Source organism: Myotis nattereri, assembly GCF_964212035.1.
Source record: "Myotis nattereri genome assembly, chromosome: 3".
NCBI lineage: Eukaryota > Metazoa > Chordata > Mammalia > Chiroptera > Vespertilionidae > Myotis > Myotis nattereri.
In genome coordinates, this window is record NC_138077.1 from 79,885,935 (window position 1) to 79,905,644 (window position 19,710).

General features: G+C 43.7%; 2 protein-coding genes across 5 annotated transcripts in view; both read left to right on the forward strand.

Annotated features, from left to right (window-relative positions):
* CMSS1 (cms1 ribosomal small subunit homolog) overlaps window positions 1-13,673 on the forward strand; it is a 406,540-nt gene extending 392,867 nt beyond the window's left edge. For both annotated transcript variants that reach the window (XM_081086727.1, XM_081086728.1), the window contains exons 7-10: window positions 1,908-1,968; window positions 3,204-3,291; window positions 8,259-8,347; window positions 12,018-13,673. In XM_081086727.1, coding sequence (XP_080942853.1) covers window positions 1,908-1,968; window positions 3,204-3,291; window positions 8,259-8,347; window positions 12,018-12,101 — 322 coding nt within the window. In that variant the 3' untranslated portion in view covers window positions 12,102-13,673. The remainder of the gene's footprint in view (window positions 1-1,907; window positions 1,969-3,203; window positions 3,292-8,258; window positions 8,348-12,017) is intronic.
* A 3,174-nt stretch (window positions 13,674-16,847) lies between these two features.
* LOC308516008 (cell cycle control protein 50C-like) overlaps window positions 16,848-19,710 on the forward strand; it is a 35,718-nt gene continuing 32,855 nt past the window's right edge. Inside the window, exon 1 of one of the 3 annotated variants that reach the window (XM_081086723.1) lies at window positions 16,848-17,898. In XM_081086723.1, coding sequence (XP_080942849.1) covers window positions 17,707-17,898 — 192 coding nt within the window. In that variant the 5' untranslated portion in view covers window positions 16,848-17,706. The remainder of the gene's footprint in view (window positions 17,899-19,710) is intronic. The other 2 variants (XM_081086724.1, XM_081086725.1) reach the window with 2 other exon arrangements.

A 19,710-nucleotide genomic window follows, 5' to 3' on the forward strand; every position in this document is an offset into this window, starting at 1 on the left:
CCAAGATAAATTCCAGTGGACCAAAATTTTTAATGTAAAAATTACGTTGTAAAGATAAATTGTCAGTGCTTTGCTACGTGCTTTCACATACTTTTTCATTTACTGTCGTTTGTGTAGAATAAACAAAAGGGCTTCCACTAGGTCTGGGTAACACTCAGCTCTCAGGGAAGAGCCATTGGAGTAAAAGGGGGTTTACTGAAAGGACCAGGCTCTGTGCCAGGTTTTGGCACAAGACAAAGTAAAGGAAAATTTAAGTCCTGAAGAAAGAGGAACTTGATCAAATAGACTTGGGTGCAAATGTAGACACTCAGTAGGTATTTACCATCTATCTGTCCAAATGAACTAATCTGATCATGAATTTAGAAAAGTAGTCATTAAACTTTGTTAATAGTCCTTCAAACTCTCCTTTCCCCATTAGGCACGCACAGAAGTTTTTCTTTCAACTATTTCTGCTCTAAACAATTGATCTTCAAGACTCCCACTACTCTGAGAAGCTCTATTTGAAGTATTAGGAGTTCACATAGACTTTTCCGTGTTTTAAAAACTACCACCACAGAACTTATTTCATATTCAAGCTCTAATGGCAATGAGGTTGGCCTCAAGGTGGCCTCTTAAAAACAACTTGTCAAATTGATTTGAGTGCTTACTCTACATAAATACCTTTCTGGGGGACATAAAAGCACTATGTTGTCGCACTTCATTTACCAATTCTTAGTGTTTCTCTGTGTCACCTGGTAATATTATGATCCATTTCAAGGTTAGGGGATTTGCAAAAGGTGAATTTTGAGCGGGCACAATGAGCCCTATTCATAAAGACTAATTGTGAATAATTCTAACTTTTGTAAGAATATTTGCTCCCTTGAAAACCATGAGTTATGTCAAATATGTTCCCTAAATTTTCTTCCTAGTTAACCTTGCTTGGAGAAAGCTTACATATAAGTGAAAAATCAAGTGCAGCCTGGACTGCATGGCTCAGTGTTGAGCATCAACCTATGTACCTGTAGTTCAATTCCCAGTCAGGGCACATGCCCGGGATGTGCAGGAGGCAGCCAATCAATGCTTCTCTCTCATCGATGTTTCTCTCTCTCTCTCTCTCTCTCTCTCTCTCTCTCTCTCTCTCTCTCTCCTTCTCCCTTCCTCTCAGAAATCAATAAAAATATATTTTTAAAAATCAAATGCAACAGCACTTATATAACATGATTCACTATTTGCAAACTCATAGATTCCTGCTGACCAATAGTATTTCCACAAACATAATGATGAGGTATAAAGGAAAGTAATATTCTCAAGCAGTTTTTCCATGTTAGATCTTGCCCCAAACATCGACTAAAAGGCATTGCTATTTTATACCCATTTATATCTGAAGCATTTCTACATACAGCATTTTATGGAAAAGCTCACTCTGCAACATAAATAAAAGAGGAGGCTGCTTTTGAAGGACACAAGCCCTTTTGCTCCACCCTGTCAGCTCATCCCAGCTTCCCCCACTGCCCCGGAGCACAGGCCGACCCCAGCGCTGTAAGAGATTTCTCACAACCACATTTTGTCTGAGAACTATACTACAGAGTTTGAAGACCAATTCTCTGCTAGGAACCTGAAATACAGAAATTCTGTATTGCAAGTAAAGTGCAGATCCATGTTTCAGTACCCAAGGAGACCTAAATAAAGCTAACCCTATGTGTGAGAATGAGAAGCCTGAATAAAAAGCCACCTGTTTTCATTTCAGAGATGACTAGCCTGAAAATCTCAGAACTTTTTTGTGTGTGTATAGATACACATACAGGTGAACATATATACATATAAATAAACACACATATTCTTTGAATAAAGAAAGACATAATACTGAATTAGCCAACAGGCTCAGAAGGAGTGACTTTCTTGTGCATTAATCTATTCCTTCTCATTAGGTCAATGACAGCATTCAGAGGAGACAGCAAAGTTATGAAATTATTTGCAAAACACATAAAGGTAAGCAAAGGGCCTGTGGTTCTTGGTGGAAGATGTTAGTGATCTTTAAGGGTCACTTCTAGACCTCAGCTTTTCCCTTCAACCTCTGTGTAACTCCTTAGCAAGGGTTTTCTTTGGTGCCTCCTTCTATAACACACTTAATGACCATTCTGATTTTCTTTGCATTCCCTACCCCTGCACACCCACCTCTCCCCACAGCAGTCACACTTGTCCCTGCTCCGAGGTTCCTCTACAGAAGCTGAGGCTTGACCCTGGACTCTGTGAAGATTTACCAGTTTTCTTCTATCTTGATGTTAACCTTCTTTGCCCTAAACAAGGGTAGCCACACTTGCTTTTAACTTTCTTAACTTTTAAACAAAATGCTCTAAATTGGCCCATGATTGATTGCAGTTTCTAATGACTCTTTGAAAAGAGTTTCTGGACCCAATTTCCAACATGTGGAGGGGGTGTTTCCTCACGTATCCAAGAAATGCTCTGGACACCAGCTTCATGTCCTACAATGCAACTCAATTCTGACATTGTCTACCTGGAAACACATCAGGTTCCATAGGTTAAGGGCTCAGTCCTACAAGACCGCATGCACACCTCATACCCCCAACTTCAGACACCAGTTGAAAGTCCAGGATGTTACCTATTCTTCTGACCAACAGGTTCCCACAAACTCCTCCTCAAATTCAATTAATTTGCAAGAGCAGCTGATGAAACATTTTACTTACTAAATCACTGATTCATTATAAAAACATGTAACTCAGGAACAGCCAGATGGAAAAGATGCCTAGGGCAGGGTTGAGAAAGGTTGTGGAGCTTCCATACCCTCTCCAGGCACACACTCTCCCCAAATCTCCATGTGTTCACCAACCCAGAAGTTCTTCAAACCCTTCCTCTCAAGTGTTTTAAGGAGGCGTCAGTACTTAGGCATGATTGATTAAATCATCAGCCATTGGCGATTGATTCAACCTCAGCCCCCCACCCCTCCCTGGAGATTCGGAGTGGGAGTGAAAGTTAATTACATAGTGGGTTCTCCTGGAACCGGTCTCCATCTTCAGGTGCTTCCAAAAATCTCCTCATTCAAGTAACAAAAGACAGCTTTATCACTCTCAACACTTAGGAACTTGCAAGGCTTGGGGAGTTATGAGTCAGAAACTGTGGACGAAGGCCACATTTGTATGAGAAATATATTTTGGTAGTCTGCCTCAATATCACACTTCTCTTTATTCCCTTCCATCTTGGAATAGGTCCAGGAACAGGTAAAGTTGCTGGAGAAGCGTGCCGTGCACCTGGGTGTAGGAACTCCAGGGAGGATTAAAGAACTCGTTAAACAAGGTATGAAAAGAGCCAGTGATAGTCTTCAGAGCTGGGAGTTGGCCGTACCCCCATGTGAGTTTTGGGAACCACATGTGTGATGCAGTGAAACCAGATCTCTGTGTTAATTCAGGAGTTGGAAATTCAGCCGTGAGTCTGTAAAGTCAGCCAGCAGGTATGATGGAGTAGGGAAGGATGAGAACTGTGAAATTGAAGGGCATGTGCCCACCTAAATACATTCAGATTTCAATTGCTTTAAACAGGTTAGTGGATCCACAATTGATTCCATCTGTTTGCACCCTCTGGAATTTGTAGAGCTGGATATGTTTAGTATTTCCCTCCCACTTAATTGTGTCTTGGTTCCCCACAACTCCCATTCCACTTGAAAACATGTTGAAATAAAAATGCAGTTTCACCTAGATGGCGTGGCTCAGTGGTTGGGCGTTGACATATGAACCAGGAAGTCACGATTTGATTCCCAGTCAGGGCCCATGGCTGAGTTGCAGGCTCGATCCCCGGGGGGGGCGGGCATGTAGGAGATACCCAATCAATGATTCTCTTACATCACTGATGTTTCTATCTCTCTCCCTCTTCCTGCCTCTCTGAAATCAATTAAAAAATATTTTTTAAATACAGTTTCTGTGGATGAAATCTTGATATTCTAAATCGTTTCTTTTGTAGTGCTTTACCCAGAAAGTATTCCAGAGGCCATCCACCTGCTAACCTGCTAATGATCTTATTACCTGTTCTGCCTGCCAGACAGATTAAAGATATCTTATCAAATCTTACCAAATTACTTCTTCAATATAGTAATACACATTGTTTCATAACTGACAGGAGCTATTCCTGGATTTTTCATATTTCTAAACATAATGTGTTCATTAGTATAGTAACTGGGTATACAGATAGTCATTTGCCAGAAAGCAAATGAAAACTAAAAATACTAGTTTTCTCTTCAGATGAAAGCCACCCAGGTTAAATAAACCCACTATATACAGAGCTCTGTGCAATTACAGCTAACAAAGTGGAGGCCCCAGATAAGGAAGGGAAAAAATTTTTTTGAGTTCCTATGTGTACTTAGCAATATGCTAGACCAGTGGTTCTCAACCTTCTGGCCCTTTAAATACAGTTCCTCATGTTGTGACCCAACCATAAAATTATTTTTGTGGCTACTTCATAACTGTAATGTTGCTACTGTTATGAATCGTAAATATCTGGTATGCAGGATGGTCTTAGGCTACCCCTGTGAAAGGGTCGTTCGACCGCCAAAGGGGTCGCGACCCACAGGTTGAGAACCACTGTGCTAGACACTTACATCTATCTCATGTAGTACTCACCTCACCCTTGCAGGCTAGGGTTCTGATTTCCTCAGAGAGAAAACCAAAGCACACTGGGTTAAGTGGCCCTCCCAGAGTCACTCAGTCCAGGCTTTCCTGGTTCCTGAGCCTTCCCCAAAAGGGAGCTCCCGATCCCATTGAAGAGATAAGTGCACATAGAATTAGGTTGACCATACAAGACAATAAAGCCCAAAGGCCAAGTGAGCACTTCTGAATCTAGAGAAGTTGAAATGAGGGAGAGATTGATGTGGTAGCTGAGTCTGCAGGGAAAGCTTTGTAGAGTTTTTAACTCATCTTCAAAGTATGGGGAGAATTAAAGTAGGATCTATGGAGATGTGAGGAAAGCATTCAGGAACGTGCAGGAATGGGAGAAGAGCTGAGTCAGGAGGGCATGTGGTATCCCTGGAGGAGATGATAAGTGAACAGTACTGTGTTGAGTCTAAGAACCCGTTATGGACTCAGACTCCAGATTCAGGTCCCAGATCCAACAACTTACCATACCAGCTCTGTGACCTTGCAAGTTACCTTCTCTATTTTTTGTTTTTATTGATTTTTTACAGAGAGGAAGGGAGAGGGATAGAGAGTTAGAAACATCGATGAGAAAGAAACATCGATCAGCTGCCTCCTGCACACCTCCCACCGGGGATGTGCCCGCAACCAAGGCACATGCCCTTGCCTGGAATCGAACCTGGGACCTTTCGGTCCGCAGGCCGACGCTCCATCCACTGAGCCAAACCGGTTAGGGCAAGTTACCTTCTCTAAACCTGTTTCTCTATCAGAATGACAGAAACAGAAACAGTACCTATCTCAAAGGATTATTATGAAAATTGAATGCCAATCAAGAGCTCAGCACAGTGAGTGTCATACCGTAAGAACTCGAAAAATGCTAGTTGTTTTTATTGAAGAGACCACGTTTCTTACTTGGGGACTTCACGGGCTGTACTATCTTGTGATTCAACTGGGAAGAAAGTCAGATTGTGAGGGAGGGCCTTGAACAGTAATCTGAGGAGTTTAGAGTTTTGTCTTGTGAATGTGATGGAGCGATGAAAATGAAGGAACAGGTGAGAGGTGCTCATAGGCCTTCTGTGAAACGCAGAGTTGGGAGAGCTTGGCTGGGCAGCGGGAGAGGCCAGGGACAGACGCCGCCTCTCCCTCAGCCCCCAGCCAGAAATTCACCTCTCCCTTTCCTGGAATACAGATGGGTTTTTGTGGTCACCAGGCCCCACTCTTCTTTGTATTTAGAAGAGAGAGGGAATAAACAAAGCTGTACAGACCATTGAAATTAGATTTCTACAGAGTTGTGAGACACGTTTTAAGATAGTGATTTCCTTTTCTTTGGCTATATACCCAGATATGTGATCGCTGGATCACATGGTAGTTACCTTTTTAATGTTTTGAGGAACTTCCATACCATTTTCCATAGTGGTTGCACCACTTTACATTTCCACTAACAGTGTGCAAGGCTTCTCTTTTCTCCACATCCTTGCCAACACTTGTTATCTTTGTCTTTTTGATAACAGGTGTGAGGTGATATATCATTGTGTTTTTTATATTGTTTTATTGATTTTGGAGATAGGAAGGGAAAGGGAGAAAGATAGAAACATCAGTGATGAGAGAGAATAATTGATAGGCTGCTTCCTGCACACCCCACACTGAGGATCAAGCCCGCAACCCAGGCATGTGCCATGACTGAGAATCAAACCATGACCTAGAATCAAACCATGACCTTCTGGTTCATAGGTGGATGCTCAACCACTGAGCCATGCCAGCCAAGCCTTTCACTGTGGTTTTGATTTGTATTTACCTGATAATTAGTGATGTTGAACATCTTTTCATGTACTTGTTGGCCATTTGGATGTCTTATTTGGAAAAATGCATACTCGGTTCTTCTGCCCATTTTTATTTTATTTTTTTAATTGTTTTATTGCTTAAAGTCCATTTTTAAATTAGATTTTTTTTCTATCAAGTTATATGAGTTCTTCCTGTATTTTTTATATTAAACCCAAGTTAGATTTTTTTTTTTAACAATTCTATCATGGTAGGATATTTGGGTTGTTTCTTATTTTTTGCTATTATAAATAATACTGCAGTGATCATTTTGTAAGTAACTGTGTTTAAATTTCTGATGTTTTTATTGGATATGTGTAGATGGAGAATTTTTTTATCAATAGAAAGCATTTTAAAGCTCCTTTTTTATAATGCCCAGTACTTTTTTAGAGAGGTTGTGCCTGTTTGCTCTATTACCAGCAGTGAATTATTTTTGAGTGAAGACTACCAACCCACTGTCATTCTTTATTTATCATTTTTAATTTTTCAGAAAATTTTAAATAAGAGGCATTGTAATTATAAGAAACATTAAAAAATTCTTTTGGGCCTGGCTGAGTTAGCTCAGTGGTTGAGCTTGGACCTATGAACCAGGAGATCTAGGTTCCATTCCGGTTAGGCCACATGTTTGATCCCCAGTAGGGGGGCTGCAGGAGGCAGTTGATCAGTAATTCTCTGTCATCATTGATGTTTCTCTCTCTCCCTTTCCCTTCCTTTCTGAAATCAATAAAAAAAAAAAAAATTTGTTTTAAATTATTTTGGGCAGAGAGGGGAAATATCGAAATAATCACAGGAGAGTTGAAGGGACATGCTGCAGTTGTGTAAAAGAAGGCTTCAATTACATTGCCACGTGAAACATGTAACAGCTTGGGGCAGTGGGGAGAACATGGAGAGTGAGAACTAACTATGCCCAACTCTGAGACCTCTAAGAAGCAGACAATCCCTGAGGTCCCCTGAAGCCCCACATTCTATTATTGTCTCTAGATCAGCGGTTCTCAACCTGTGGGTCTCTACCCTTTTGGGGGTCGAACGACCCTTTCACAGGGGTCGCCTAAGACCATCGGAAAACACATATATAATTACATATTGTTTTTGTGATTAATCACTATGCTTTAATTATGTTCAATTTGTAACAATGAAAATACATCCTGCATATCAGAGGTTTACATTACAATTCATAACAGTAGCAAAATTACAGTTATGAAGTAGCAACGAAAATAATTTTATGGTTAGGGGTCACCACAACATGAGGAACTGTATTAAAGGGTCACGGCATTAGGAAGGTTGAGAACCACTGCCCTAGATAGACAGGAAGACAGTGGGAATAGCCCTAAGTTCTTTCCTAGTCTCCTCAGGGGATAGCAGCCTTTAATAGGGCCCATTCACCTTAGCTTCCTTTTCTGCCCCAAATGAACCTCCCAGCCCTGTCCTCATCCTTTTGCCCACTCACCTCCTCAGTCATGTGGCCTCAGGTAGACTCAACTCCAAACTGCAGGAATCTTATCAAATCCCTGTCAGGAATGAAACTTCACCCTCTGGCGCTTCCTGGAGGCTTAGGATTGATTTTTTGCCAGCACTTGAGCATTTGACAAGCTTAGCAAGAACAGCTTCTCTGCTTCTCAGAATCAGTGATAAGATTATAGGAGGGGAGTCTCGGACTACCGCATTTGTTTTCCATCAGGCAAGGGCAGCATTTAATGTGAGAGATTAGTTACTGGGGAGAGGACAGCAAATGAGGCAAAAAGCAACCAAGAGAATAAAAAGTAGTTTTAATTTGTTCAGGTCATGAGGTCTTGACTTCGGCAACCCTCTCCCTATCTCTTTCAGGTGGCCTTAATTTGAACCCCTTAAAGTTTCTGGTTTTTGACTGGAATTGGAGAGATCAGAAGTTGAGGAGGATGATGGACATTCCCGAGGTACCGTTGACTTTAATTTTTTTTTCTTTTATCTGAACTTGAGTTCAAACACAGTAATAGAGTCTTTGACATGAAGACCAGCACATCCTGGCCTTTGACAGTTACTGTAAAGGAATAATCATGGAACCCATCTCACCCCTTACACATAATCCTATTGCTCCCATGTGTTTTATAGGAATCAGCTTTGTTTCCTCATTAAATGACGGAGAGCTTCTGCCTCACTAGGGACCATAGCTATACTGTACCTTTGAGAAACAGGACGATCTGGAGAACTTGGCATACTTCCCTGTGCTTTGCTTTAGAGGCACAATCACCTTTGCTTTTCACCCTTATAAGTGCACTTGGAGGCGGGTGTGCAAATTTGCCTCATTGCTCACATCTTTATGAGTTGAGTGGTTTTTTCTGAGCAGGACGCAAGGGTGATTTCTTTCCGGGTTCTTGTCCAGGTGCATTTGAAGAATGAAGCCACAGACAAAAGGTGGTATATGAAAAGGTGGAAATTTATTGGAAACAAGTAGAGACTCCCACATAGGGAGGGGGTCCCAAAGGGAGTAGCCCCCTAAGCCCCTTTTTCCTAAGGTTTATAAAGGCTGCAGTTCTCTATCTCCTGTGAAAATCTGTTTCCTCTTTCTCCCACTTGTCAGCATTTCTCTATCCTCTGTGACAGTTCTTTTTCCTCTTTCTTCCCATCCCGTGTGGCTCTTTCCTATCTTCTGTGAATGGATGTCTTCCTTTCCCCTTATCCTGTGGTACCTTTTGTTCTCTGTGAACATATGCCTTTAGCAGCTCCAAGCCCCCACTTATGGGCTCCAAGCCTTCCTCCCGCATGGACCCTCTTTATTTCTAAAACTCCCTAAACCTACCTATTTTACCCTCTAAAACTCCTTTCATTTACATCCCCTAAAACCCAGTTACTTAATTTGGAGCTAGTTTGATTTTGGGGGATTTTTTGATGTCTCAGTAGATTAAAATTGGATGTCTACCCTTTCCCAGCCTGAGTGGCTCCGTGGTTGAGCATTAATCTATGAACCAGGAGATCATGGTTCGATTCCCAGTCAGGGCACATGCCCGGGTTGCAAGCTCGATCCCTAGTAAGGGGCTTGCGGGAGGCAGCGGATCAATGATTCTCATCATTGATGTTTCTATCTCTCTCTTCCTCTCCCTTCCTCTCTGAAATCAGTCTATACTAATAAAAGGGTAATACACTAATTAGACCGGTTGACCAGACATCTTTCGGATGTCCAACTTCTTTCCAGACAAAACCACAGTGGTGGGGGCCGAGACAGAGGCGATTAGGGGCATTCAGGCTGGCAGGAGAGCAAGCAGTTAGAGGCAAGATTAGGCCGACACAAGGGAGCAAGCAGTTAGGGGTGAGATCAGGTTGGCGTGGGGGAACAAGCAGTTAGGGGCGAGATCAGGCTGGTGTGGGGGAGCAAGCAGTTAGGGGGCGATCAGGCTGGCAGGGGAGGGCAGTTGGGGGCGATCAGGCCGGCAGGAGAGGGCAGGTGGGGGCGATCAGGCAGGCAGGCGAGCGGTTAGGAGCCAGTGGTCCCAGATTGTGAGAGGGATGTTCGACTGCCGGTTTAGGCCCTGTGGGATCGGGCCTAAGCCGGCAGTCGGACATTCCCCATAGGGTCCCAAATTGGAGAGGGTGCAGGCCAGGTTGAGGGACACCCCCCCCCTCCTGTGCACGAATTTTGTGCACTGGGCCTCTAGTAAAAATATATTTTAAAAACTAAATGCCTGCCCGGGCCAGTATGGCTCAGTTGGGTGAGTAATGTCCCAAGCACCAAAAGGTCGCTGGTTCAATTCCCAATCAAGACACTACCCAGGTTGCAGGTTTGATCCTTGGTCAGGCTGCTTATGGGAGGCAACCGATCAATGTAGCTGTTGGAGATAAAAGGATTTGTACAGTAGTAAACAGGGCTGCCGGTCACCAATCAGGAATGAATCATAGAGGCTGGGAATTACTCCTCCAACCATGCCCAGTGAACTAATTCACCACATATAACTATATTCCCAGAATGACCAAACCTGATCACAAATGATCAGTGAATTATATCAGATATCAGTTCAAGTTAAGAGACAATTTTCTCACTTTCCCACACACACACACACACACACACTGTCCCCTGAACAGTTTGGGGTTTTCTTTTAACTGGTTTTGCCGCCCCAGCGTGGCTCAGTGATTGAGCATTGACCTATGAACCAGGAGGTCATGGTTCAATTCCCAGTCAGGGCACATGCCCAGGTTGTGGGCTTGATTCCCAGTGTGGGGTGTGTAGGAGGCAGCCGATCTACATTTCTCTCTCATCAATGTTTCTCTCTTTCTCCCTCTCTGAAATCAATAAAAATAAAATAAACTGGTTTAACCAATTTAATGTCCAGCACATGAGGCCATATTTGATTATTTCAGATTTAATGTTAAATCTGAGTAATCTACCACTAGTTTTTTAATTACAATAATTCAGAGAAACAGTAACAAAACAAAACAAAAAAACCCTTGTCCCTCATAGTTTTTTTTTTTTATGTTGATGTCATTATTAGCAGTTATCCTATAATAGAAATAGAGGCCCAGTGCACGAAATTCATGCACTGAGGGGCGGGGGGTCCTCAATCTGGCATGTTCCCTCTCCTGGGGAGCAGGCCTAAGCTGGCAGGCGGACATCCCTCTTGCAGTCCGGGACCCCTTGCTCCTTACCACGTGCTTGCTCGCTGCTCCTTACGATTTATTTTGCTGCTCCTTAGCACTGCCACGAAAGTGGGAGAGGCTCCCGCCACCACCACTGCACTCGCCAGCAGTGAGCTCTGCTTCTGGTTGAGCAGCACTCCCCCTGTGGGAGCGCCCTGACTACCAGGGGGCAGCTCTTGTGTTAAACGTCTGCCCCTGGTGGTCAGTGCACATCATAGCAACCGGTCATTCCACCGTAACGGTTGCTTAGGCTTTTATTATACAGATACTAGAGGCCCGGTGCACAAAATTCGTGCACGGGGGGGGGGGGGAATCTCCTCAGCCCAGCCTGCACCCTCTCCAATCCAGGATCCCTCGGGGGATATCTGACTCACAATCTGAGACTGCTGGCTCCTAACTGCTCACCTGCCTGCCTTCCTGATCACCCCTAACTGCTCCCCACACCAGCCTGGTTGCCCCCAACTGCCCTCCTTCCACCACCACCCCCCACCACCCTCCCCACCCCCCCATCCCCCCCCGGCCAGCCTGGTTGCTCCACGCAGCCTGCTTTCTTGTTCAGTCATTTGGTCATCCCTCACTACCCCCACCCCCACCCCCGCCAGCCTGGTCATCCCACACAGCCTGCAGTTTGGTCGTTCATCCGGTTGTTTCGGTCGTGACGGCCCCTGGCTTTTTATATATTAGGACTGTGTCTAATCTGGGCACACTTTAGATATCTTTGTATGAGATTTTATTTTAAGTGGCTGCAAGCAAAAGGACACTTGAACGAAACTGGTGTTTTATATAATACCTCTTCCTTTACTTGTGCAACTATTCCAGCTCTGAATAAAATATGGGCTAGGATTTCTGCCATCCCTGACTCTGGCCATATCAACTGCATAAATACCAGAGGGTCCAGAAGGTTGACTTTATTCACCAAGACCATCTTTTCTTAATCTTAACCTTTTTTTTTTTTTTTTTATCTTTTCTCTCATTTAGATAAAAAAGGAAGTTTTTGAACTTCTGGAAATGGGAGTCCTCAGTCTGTGCAAGTTGCAATCTTTGAAGCTGGGCCTCTTCTAATCTGTGTCCCAGTGAAGATCCCAGGGTTCACAGTGGGATTTGCCTCTTATTCAATGGCTCAGACACACTGCAGACACTCAGTACAAATCAGCTGCTGTTTTATTGCATTAGCCGCATCACCAGATAGACCCCTGGGAATGTGTGATCAACATGAATCTGTCCTTTGCCAACCCCTTGTATAATAAAATATTGCCAGCTTGTTCTTCTCTCACAGAATGGCCTCTGATGTGACTGTGCTGGGCCAGCTTAGGTAAATGCTTCCCTCTCTGAGCCTCAGTCTCATCAGCTGCAAAATGGGAATGGTATTTGGCAGGATTGTTGAGGATTCCATGTGATGGTACATGTGGAACAGATTTGCAAACTACAAAGCCTGGTCCCAGTGTGAAGCATGGCCGCAGTAGTAGTAGGAAGAGCTGCAAGTGTATGTGGCACTTTGTAAATACAAAAGACAACAATATAACTACAACTGTCTTATTTATTTTTTAACTTGTTATTCAGACTTTCAGAAAAGTTACAAAAATAGCATAGAGAATTCCCATATGTCCTTCCTCTGGCTTCTCTCAATATTAACATCATGTATAACCACGATAGTTATCAGAACTAAGAAATCAGTGTTGGTACAGTACAGTTAACTAAACTACGGACTTCATTCAATTTCACCAGTTTTTCCACTGATGCCTGTTCTCTTTCTTTTTTTAATATATCTTTTTTTAATATATATTTTTTTATTTCAGAGAGGAAGGGAGAGGGAGAGAGAGATAGAAACATCAATGATGAGAGAAAATCATCGATCAGCTGCCTCCTGCACATCCCCGACTGGGAATCAAGCCCTCGACCCAGGAATGTGCCCTTGACCAGAATCGAACCCAGAACCCTTCAGTCCACAGGCAGATGCTCTATCCATTGAGCCGAACAAGCCAGGGCTGATGCCTGATTTCTGTCCGAGGATCCAGTCGAGGGTCCCACATTGCATGTAGTTGTCATGTCTCCTTAGTTTGCTCAGATCCAGGACCTTTCCTCAGCCCTCCCTTTGTGTCATGACCCTGACACTTTTGGAGAGTAATGACCAGGTGTTTTATAGAATGTACTTCAATATCAGTTTGTCAGGTGTTTTCTGCATTTTTTGGACAGAATACCACAGGAGTGATGTGCTATTTTTTATACATCATAGCAGGGGGTATATAATGTTGATTCATCTTAATACTGGTAATGCCAACTTTGTTCACCTGGTTACAGTAGTGCCTGCTGAATTTCCCCCCTGTAAAGTTACTATTTTTTCCTTTGTAATTAATATTTATCTTAGAGGAAATACTTTGAGACTACGCAAATATCCTTTTTTCCCTCATACTTTGCCTACTAATTTAGAAACATTAGTAGTTCTTGCCTGAAACCATTATTCTGTAGTGATTTTTCTGTTTCCCTTGTTATTTCAACATTTATTAATTGGAATTCTTCTGTAAGAAAGAGCTCTCTCTTTTCCCCATGTATTTGTTTGTTCAACTTTTTACAACAGTATGGACTCATGAGTGTTTGTTTTGTTCTATGAATTATAACCCAATACTATTGGTTTTATTTTGTTGCTGAAATTCACTTACTTTCTTACTCATTTAAATAATTTTTATTGATTACCCATCTATGTTAAGCAGTATGTAGGGCTTTAATCATTGGCATAGTACTGAAGAAAAATTATTATTATTCACATTTTTTAGATGTTGAAAGTGAATCTCAGGAAGGACACACAGTAGTTTTAAGTAGCAGAACCAGAAGTCCCCAGATCTCCCATGGCAGGACACCGTGATCACCATGTTAGGGATTCAGGCATATAAATCAAATAAGAGATAAAAACAGATGCCACTACTGGTACATAAAACTCCACATCTGAATACTGTGACATTTTAATGAGCCTGGCAGGCTAGCATTAATCAACCTCCATTAAAAACATACTTCTGCTTACCAGAGACTTGCTGCTAGTGCACCTCTGTTGTCTGGAAGCCACACGCAGGGACTCAAAGGGAAGAAAAGCAAGTTCCATTCTGCAGGACCCTGACTCAGGCCCACCAGTTAGAGGGAAAAGAAGAAAAGCTGCCACAATGTGAAAATCTATTCAACTATGGCTAAACTTAACCCTATTCTTTTCATCCCTTTAATCTTAACATGTGAGTTGTTCTTGGCCAATAGTAAGAAAAAAGAATAGATCACACTCCTTCCCTGTACAGGCATTTAACTTCCTGTCAATTAACAGGTCTTAGATTAATCTGGAGGAAAACATCAAGCATCTATACTAATAAAAGCCTAGGTGGTGTCTCGCCCCCGCATCATCACAAGATGGCCACCCCCACATCGTCACAAGATGGCCACCACAAGATGGCCAGCAGGGGAGGGCAGTTGGGGGTGATCAGGCCGGCAGGGGAGAGCAGTTGGAGACAATCGGGCCTGCAGGGGAGGGCAGTTGGGGGCAATTGGGCTGGCAGGGGAGGGCAATTGGGGGCGATCGGGCTGGCAGGGGAGGGCAGTTGGATGATCAGGCTGGCGAGGGAGGGCAGTTGGGGGCTTCAGGCTGGCAGAGAAGCAGTTAGGCATCAATCAGGCCGGCAGGGGAGCGGTTAGGGGGTGATCAGGCTGGCAGGCAGGAGAGCGGTTAGGAGCCAGCAGTCCCGGATTGTGAAGGATATCCGAGATTGGAGAGGGTGCAGGCTGGGCTGAGGGACACACCCCCCCCCAGTGCACGAATTTTGTGCACAGGGCCTCTAGTCTATATATATAAAGGCCTAATATACAAATTGTCTTCTCTGGAGTGAGACCAGGAGACCAGGAGTTTGATCGCTCTCTTTGTCATGCGCTTACCACCAGGGGCTGGCGCGGAATGAAGGAAGGCCCCAGCCAGTAGCCGGAAGGCCCTGATCGGCCCTGATCACCGGCCAGGCCTAGGGACCCTACCTATGCATGAATTTCATGCACCAGGCCTCTAGTGATTGTATAAGAGGACAGAGTTGCAAATTGAGACATCCAGTCTATGCATGTCAAAATTCAGACCAATCCACTAAGCCACTACTGATTTACCAAAACCAAAAAATGAGACCATCGTGATTATTATGTTTGCATGTAAGTTATGTGTAGGTGTGAGTGTACTCCACACACAACCACTTCCTGATTCTACACTTATATTTAGTACATTTGCATCCCAGCAGTTAATAGGAAAAGGCAGTGAAATATGAGGCAACTCCAAATATATAAAATGACTGCCGATGCCTAGGAGGCTATATTAGTATATATACAGGTTAAAGAAAAATGAAAACAAGGACTTAAGAAGGTATGCTCTGAAGTTTCTAATGATACTGCAACACAAGAGTTGCCAACAGATCATCACACACACATCAGTTACAGCAGTGGTTCTCAACCAGAGGAGAATTTTCCCCATGTCTGGAGACATTTTGTTGTCACAACTAGGGGGCTACTATACTATTGGTATGTAGTGGGGGGTAGTGACTGGCAGTTAGTGGGTCGAGGCCAGGGATACTACTACACATTCTACAACCTACAGGGCAGCCCCTCACCACAAAGACGTCTGGACCAAATGTCAACATTGCTGAAGTTGAGGAACCCTGTTCTAGAAACTTGAAGAGCAGAGCAAATGAAGTATAATTGTATGCTTAAAATAGGTTTACTTAGAAGCAAGAAATATGTAAATACAAAAACACTTATAAACTGTGTATTTGAAAAAAATTAAAAATAAAATGTGTATCTGGCGGTCTCTCAAGCATGTTGCCCCAGAAGTATTTTTCTTACTATCTGTGATGGTTAATTTTATGTGTCAGGGTGCCCAGATAGTTAGTTGATCAAATACTATCCTGGGTGTTTCTGTGAGGGTATTTTTGGATGAGGTTAATATTTAAATTAGTGGACTGTGGTGAAGCAGATTACCCTCCATACTGTGGGAGGGCCTCATTCTGTCAGTTGAGGCCCAAATAAAACAAAGGTTGAGCCCCCTCCCCCACCCCCCCATCAAGTGAGAAAGAATTCTGCCCCCAACTGACAGCTCCCTGGCTGATGGCCTTCAGACGGTGACAACAGCTCTGCAGAGTTTAGACTCAACTCCTCCATAATCACGTGAGCCAATTCCTTATAGCCTGTCTCTCTCACTCTCTCACTCTCTCCACTTAATAAATAATACTTAATAAATAATAATATGAGAGTAATACTTAATAAATAATAATATGAGAATAAACTCTATTTTGTGTACTCACAACTGTAATCCTACTTTTGCCCCACCCTGTATGCAATCTCCTGTTTCTTTGGAGAATCCTAACATACTAGCTGTGAATCTCCTTTAGTTTGGGACTGTGGTTGGTTTGGTTTTGTTGTTTTATAAAAGGCCCAAGAAAGCCCTAGCTGGTGTGGCTCAGTGTATAGAGCATCGGGCACCAAAGAGTCTCGGGTTTGAATCCCAGTCAAGGGCATGTACCTGGGTTGGTCGGGCCAACACTGCGCATTTAATCAAATCTTATAGACTTACTGGCTTTTAAACCCAAGCTCTTGACCATGTTTATTTACTAAAACAAACAGTAGCTGTAAACTGGAAGTGTTCACTACTGCCTTCTTACACAAGGCTGCCTGATACCAACAGCCACACTACACTCGTCACCACCTCCAAGCCAGATCCTAATGGTGTGCTGAAGAGTTTCCATTGGTATTGTGCTTTTTCCCCAGTTCTGCGAGTGGAAAGTTCTGACTCTGAATTGGAAACCTCCTATTACATGTATTTGCATTTACTAGTATTTTATATTCTTTTAAACTAGGTACATTTGCCAAAGTCATTGCCTTCTTTACACCTGCTGATGGTGCCGAGTGATCAGGACTAGTGCTGGGTGCTGGCAGCGGGTGTGAGTGGGGCCATCGCCAGCAGCGGGTGTGAGAGATGGGACTGCCATGCGTGGGAGCAAAGAATTTTCAGTAACCACCAGAGGCTTGCCCCGATGACAGCGACTGGTGTCCTGCCTTGGTCTGGTGCCCCCGCTCATCTGCTCCACCATTCTGCCGTGACCAACACCTGCCATGTTTCACGCGGGCCTCCTGGTGGTCAGCGCATGTCATAGCAACTGGTTGTTTCAATGTTTGGTCTATTTGCATATTAGCCTTTTATCATATAGGATGGTGTTATTGGTTTTGTTTTGTTTTTCACTTATTAGAAATCTATTAACATCATTTTCACTAGGATGTTAATTACTCCCTTTTCTTTAAGGTGAATTTAAGATGTAGAATTAGGATTTTTAAAAAGTTAGGTGAGTTTCTAATCCTTCCTCTTTCATACATTAGGGAGGAAAGCTGCTTCCCAGTGTCACCCGCTGGGGAGTGTTCCTCCTCAGCACAGCATTTAGCAGGAGCTTTTTGAACCTAAGTAAAATATACCTCATAGTGGCTGACTGAAGAAAGCGGTGCTCCTGCTGAATGTCAGGCCTGGTTGAGAAATAATTCGGGAAGCCAAAAGATTGTAACTACAAAGGAAAGTCCACTTCATTCTTAGGTTAGTATTACCATTATGGGGGATGGCTCTGAGTAGTAATGTTATGAATGTCTTAAAAGTCTCTCAGCCACCTGCAGGACCAAAATGGAGAAGCCATCCCAGGTGTGGTGGTCCCTGTTGCCAGACAACACTGCCTTGAAGCAGCAGCGATTGCCGGCCTACCGGCTGCAGCTCTCAGCCTCCAAGGTCCTCTCCGGCTTCTTTGCCACGGGAGCATTGTGCCTGGGCATGGGCATCATCCTTCTATTGTCTGCAAAGAGCACCAAGGAAATAGAGGTTTGTCTCTTCTTACATGTTTAATGCAATTTCTAAGAATTTTCTGCTTTGGGACTATGAATGAGTGGTCTATTTGAGAACACAACCCCTCCACAGGAACTAAGTGAGACTGTACCATCCCTGTTTCAGTGGGCAGGTGCCCGTGGTGACAGAGCCTGTGTGTGGTGGCTTTATTCAGCCCTATGACCTCATGAGGACAAATCACTCTCACACTGTCGGCTCAACCATACTTGTTCACAGGGTCTGGGAAAGTCAGGCTTTTGTGCTGGCAGAGGACTGAGCAAGCACTTGATAGGGGTGGGAGGAGAGGCAAGGCCAAATGACTGCCTGTCTGGGTGGCTCAGTGGGTTGGAGAATCATCCCATACACCAGGTTGCAGGTTTAATTCCCAGTCACGGGACATACCTAGGTTGCGGGTTCAATCCCTGGTCGGGGGTACATATGGGAGGCAACTGATCAATGTTTCTCTCACATCAATGTGTCTCCCTCTCTCTCTCTCTCTTCCTCTGATCCTCCTTCTCCCTCTCCTTCTTCCTCTTCCTTCCTAACAATCAATAAAAACATATCCTCAGGTGAGGACTTAAAAAAAAAAAGTGAAGAGCCAAAGGCAGAGGTCTTCTATTTTAGCCCATTTCAAGCATAGTGTCTTTCCCTTTGCAAATGAACTCTCTCTGAGTTCAACTCAACCTAGGAAAGGCAAGAACCAACCCAAACCTTTCTGGCCTATTAGGGACACTTAGCAAAATAAGCCAAGTTCTACTCAGTGAGAAAAGCTGATGCTGAGGGCACACCCCTCAGTCACAAGCCTCTTGCCAATGTGATTAACAAGCTGTTGGAGGATGAGACCCCCAGAAGCTGGTCTGAGGAGGGGAGATGAGAGTTGGTCTAAGGGTAAATCGGCCATGCCCATTTTTCAGCCTAATGAATTAAGAAATGTCTTATTTACATCAGCTCTGAGCAGATTGCCTACGTCCCAGACGGTGTGACCTTTACTCCACAGGCAGCCATGGAAAGCTGATCTGTTCCCTCTGCCCACATGGCTAGTGGCAAAATTGTGAAGGCCAAGCCTGTGGACGGTGATTTAACATTCAGGAGTGTGAGAGGTGCTGAGAATTCTGTGGGGTGTGCAGAAGAGGCAGATAAGCCGAAGCTGACTTGTGCCCTCAGTGAGCTAATGATAGAGTAGGTAAGACAATGTGTGGTAAGAGCAGAGAGCTCAGCCACGCCCGGCTTGTTCACAGTATCCACAACCCCATCCTTGTTCAGTGCCCAGAAACTGGCTGAAAGAGTGGATTATAGCAAATACTGAGGAGAACTTTAGAAAGGAGATCGGTTCAGTCCCGCTCCTCCTATTGCCTTTCTTCTTGTATTTTTTGCTGCCCCTCCCAGCTCCCAGCATCTCTCTCCAGGAATAAGTGACCTTCACACAACGGAGTCCCTCAGCCAGAGCTCACAGGACTTGCTCATTTGGGACACACTCCCCTTTTTTAAAAAAGTCCACCCTACCATTTTCAAAGAATTGAACTTTTAAAAAATAGAATGTAACGACATTTTTAAATCAGATTTATTCCACATGTCAGTAACCCTACATTTTGGAAATAGTTATTTTTCTATGTTTGGTGATTTTTAATAACATCCTCTAGATGCCATGTAGAAGAATTCATTTGTATACATATTTTCCATACAATAAAATGGAAAAACAGTGAAGTGACTTCCCCAAAAAGCTGATTAGACTCAGGCCATAGGCCCACTTCTTATGAGACATTGACTAATACTTTCCTAACGACACCTTTTTATGATCCAGGCAGAAGG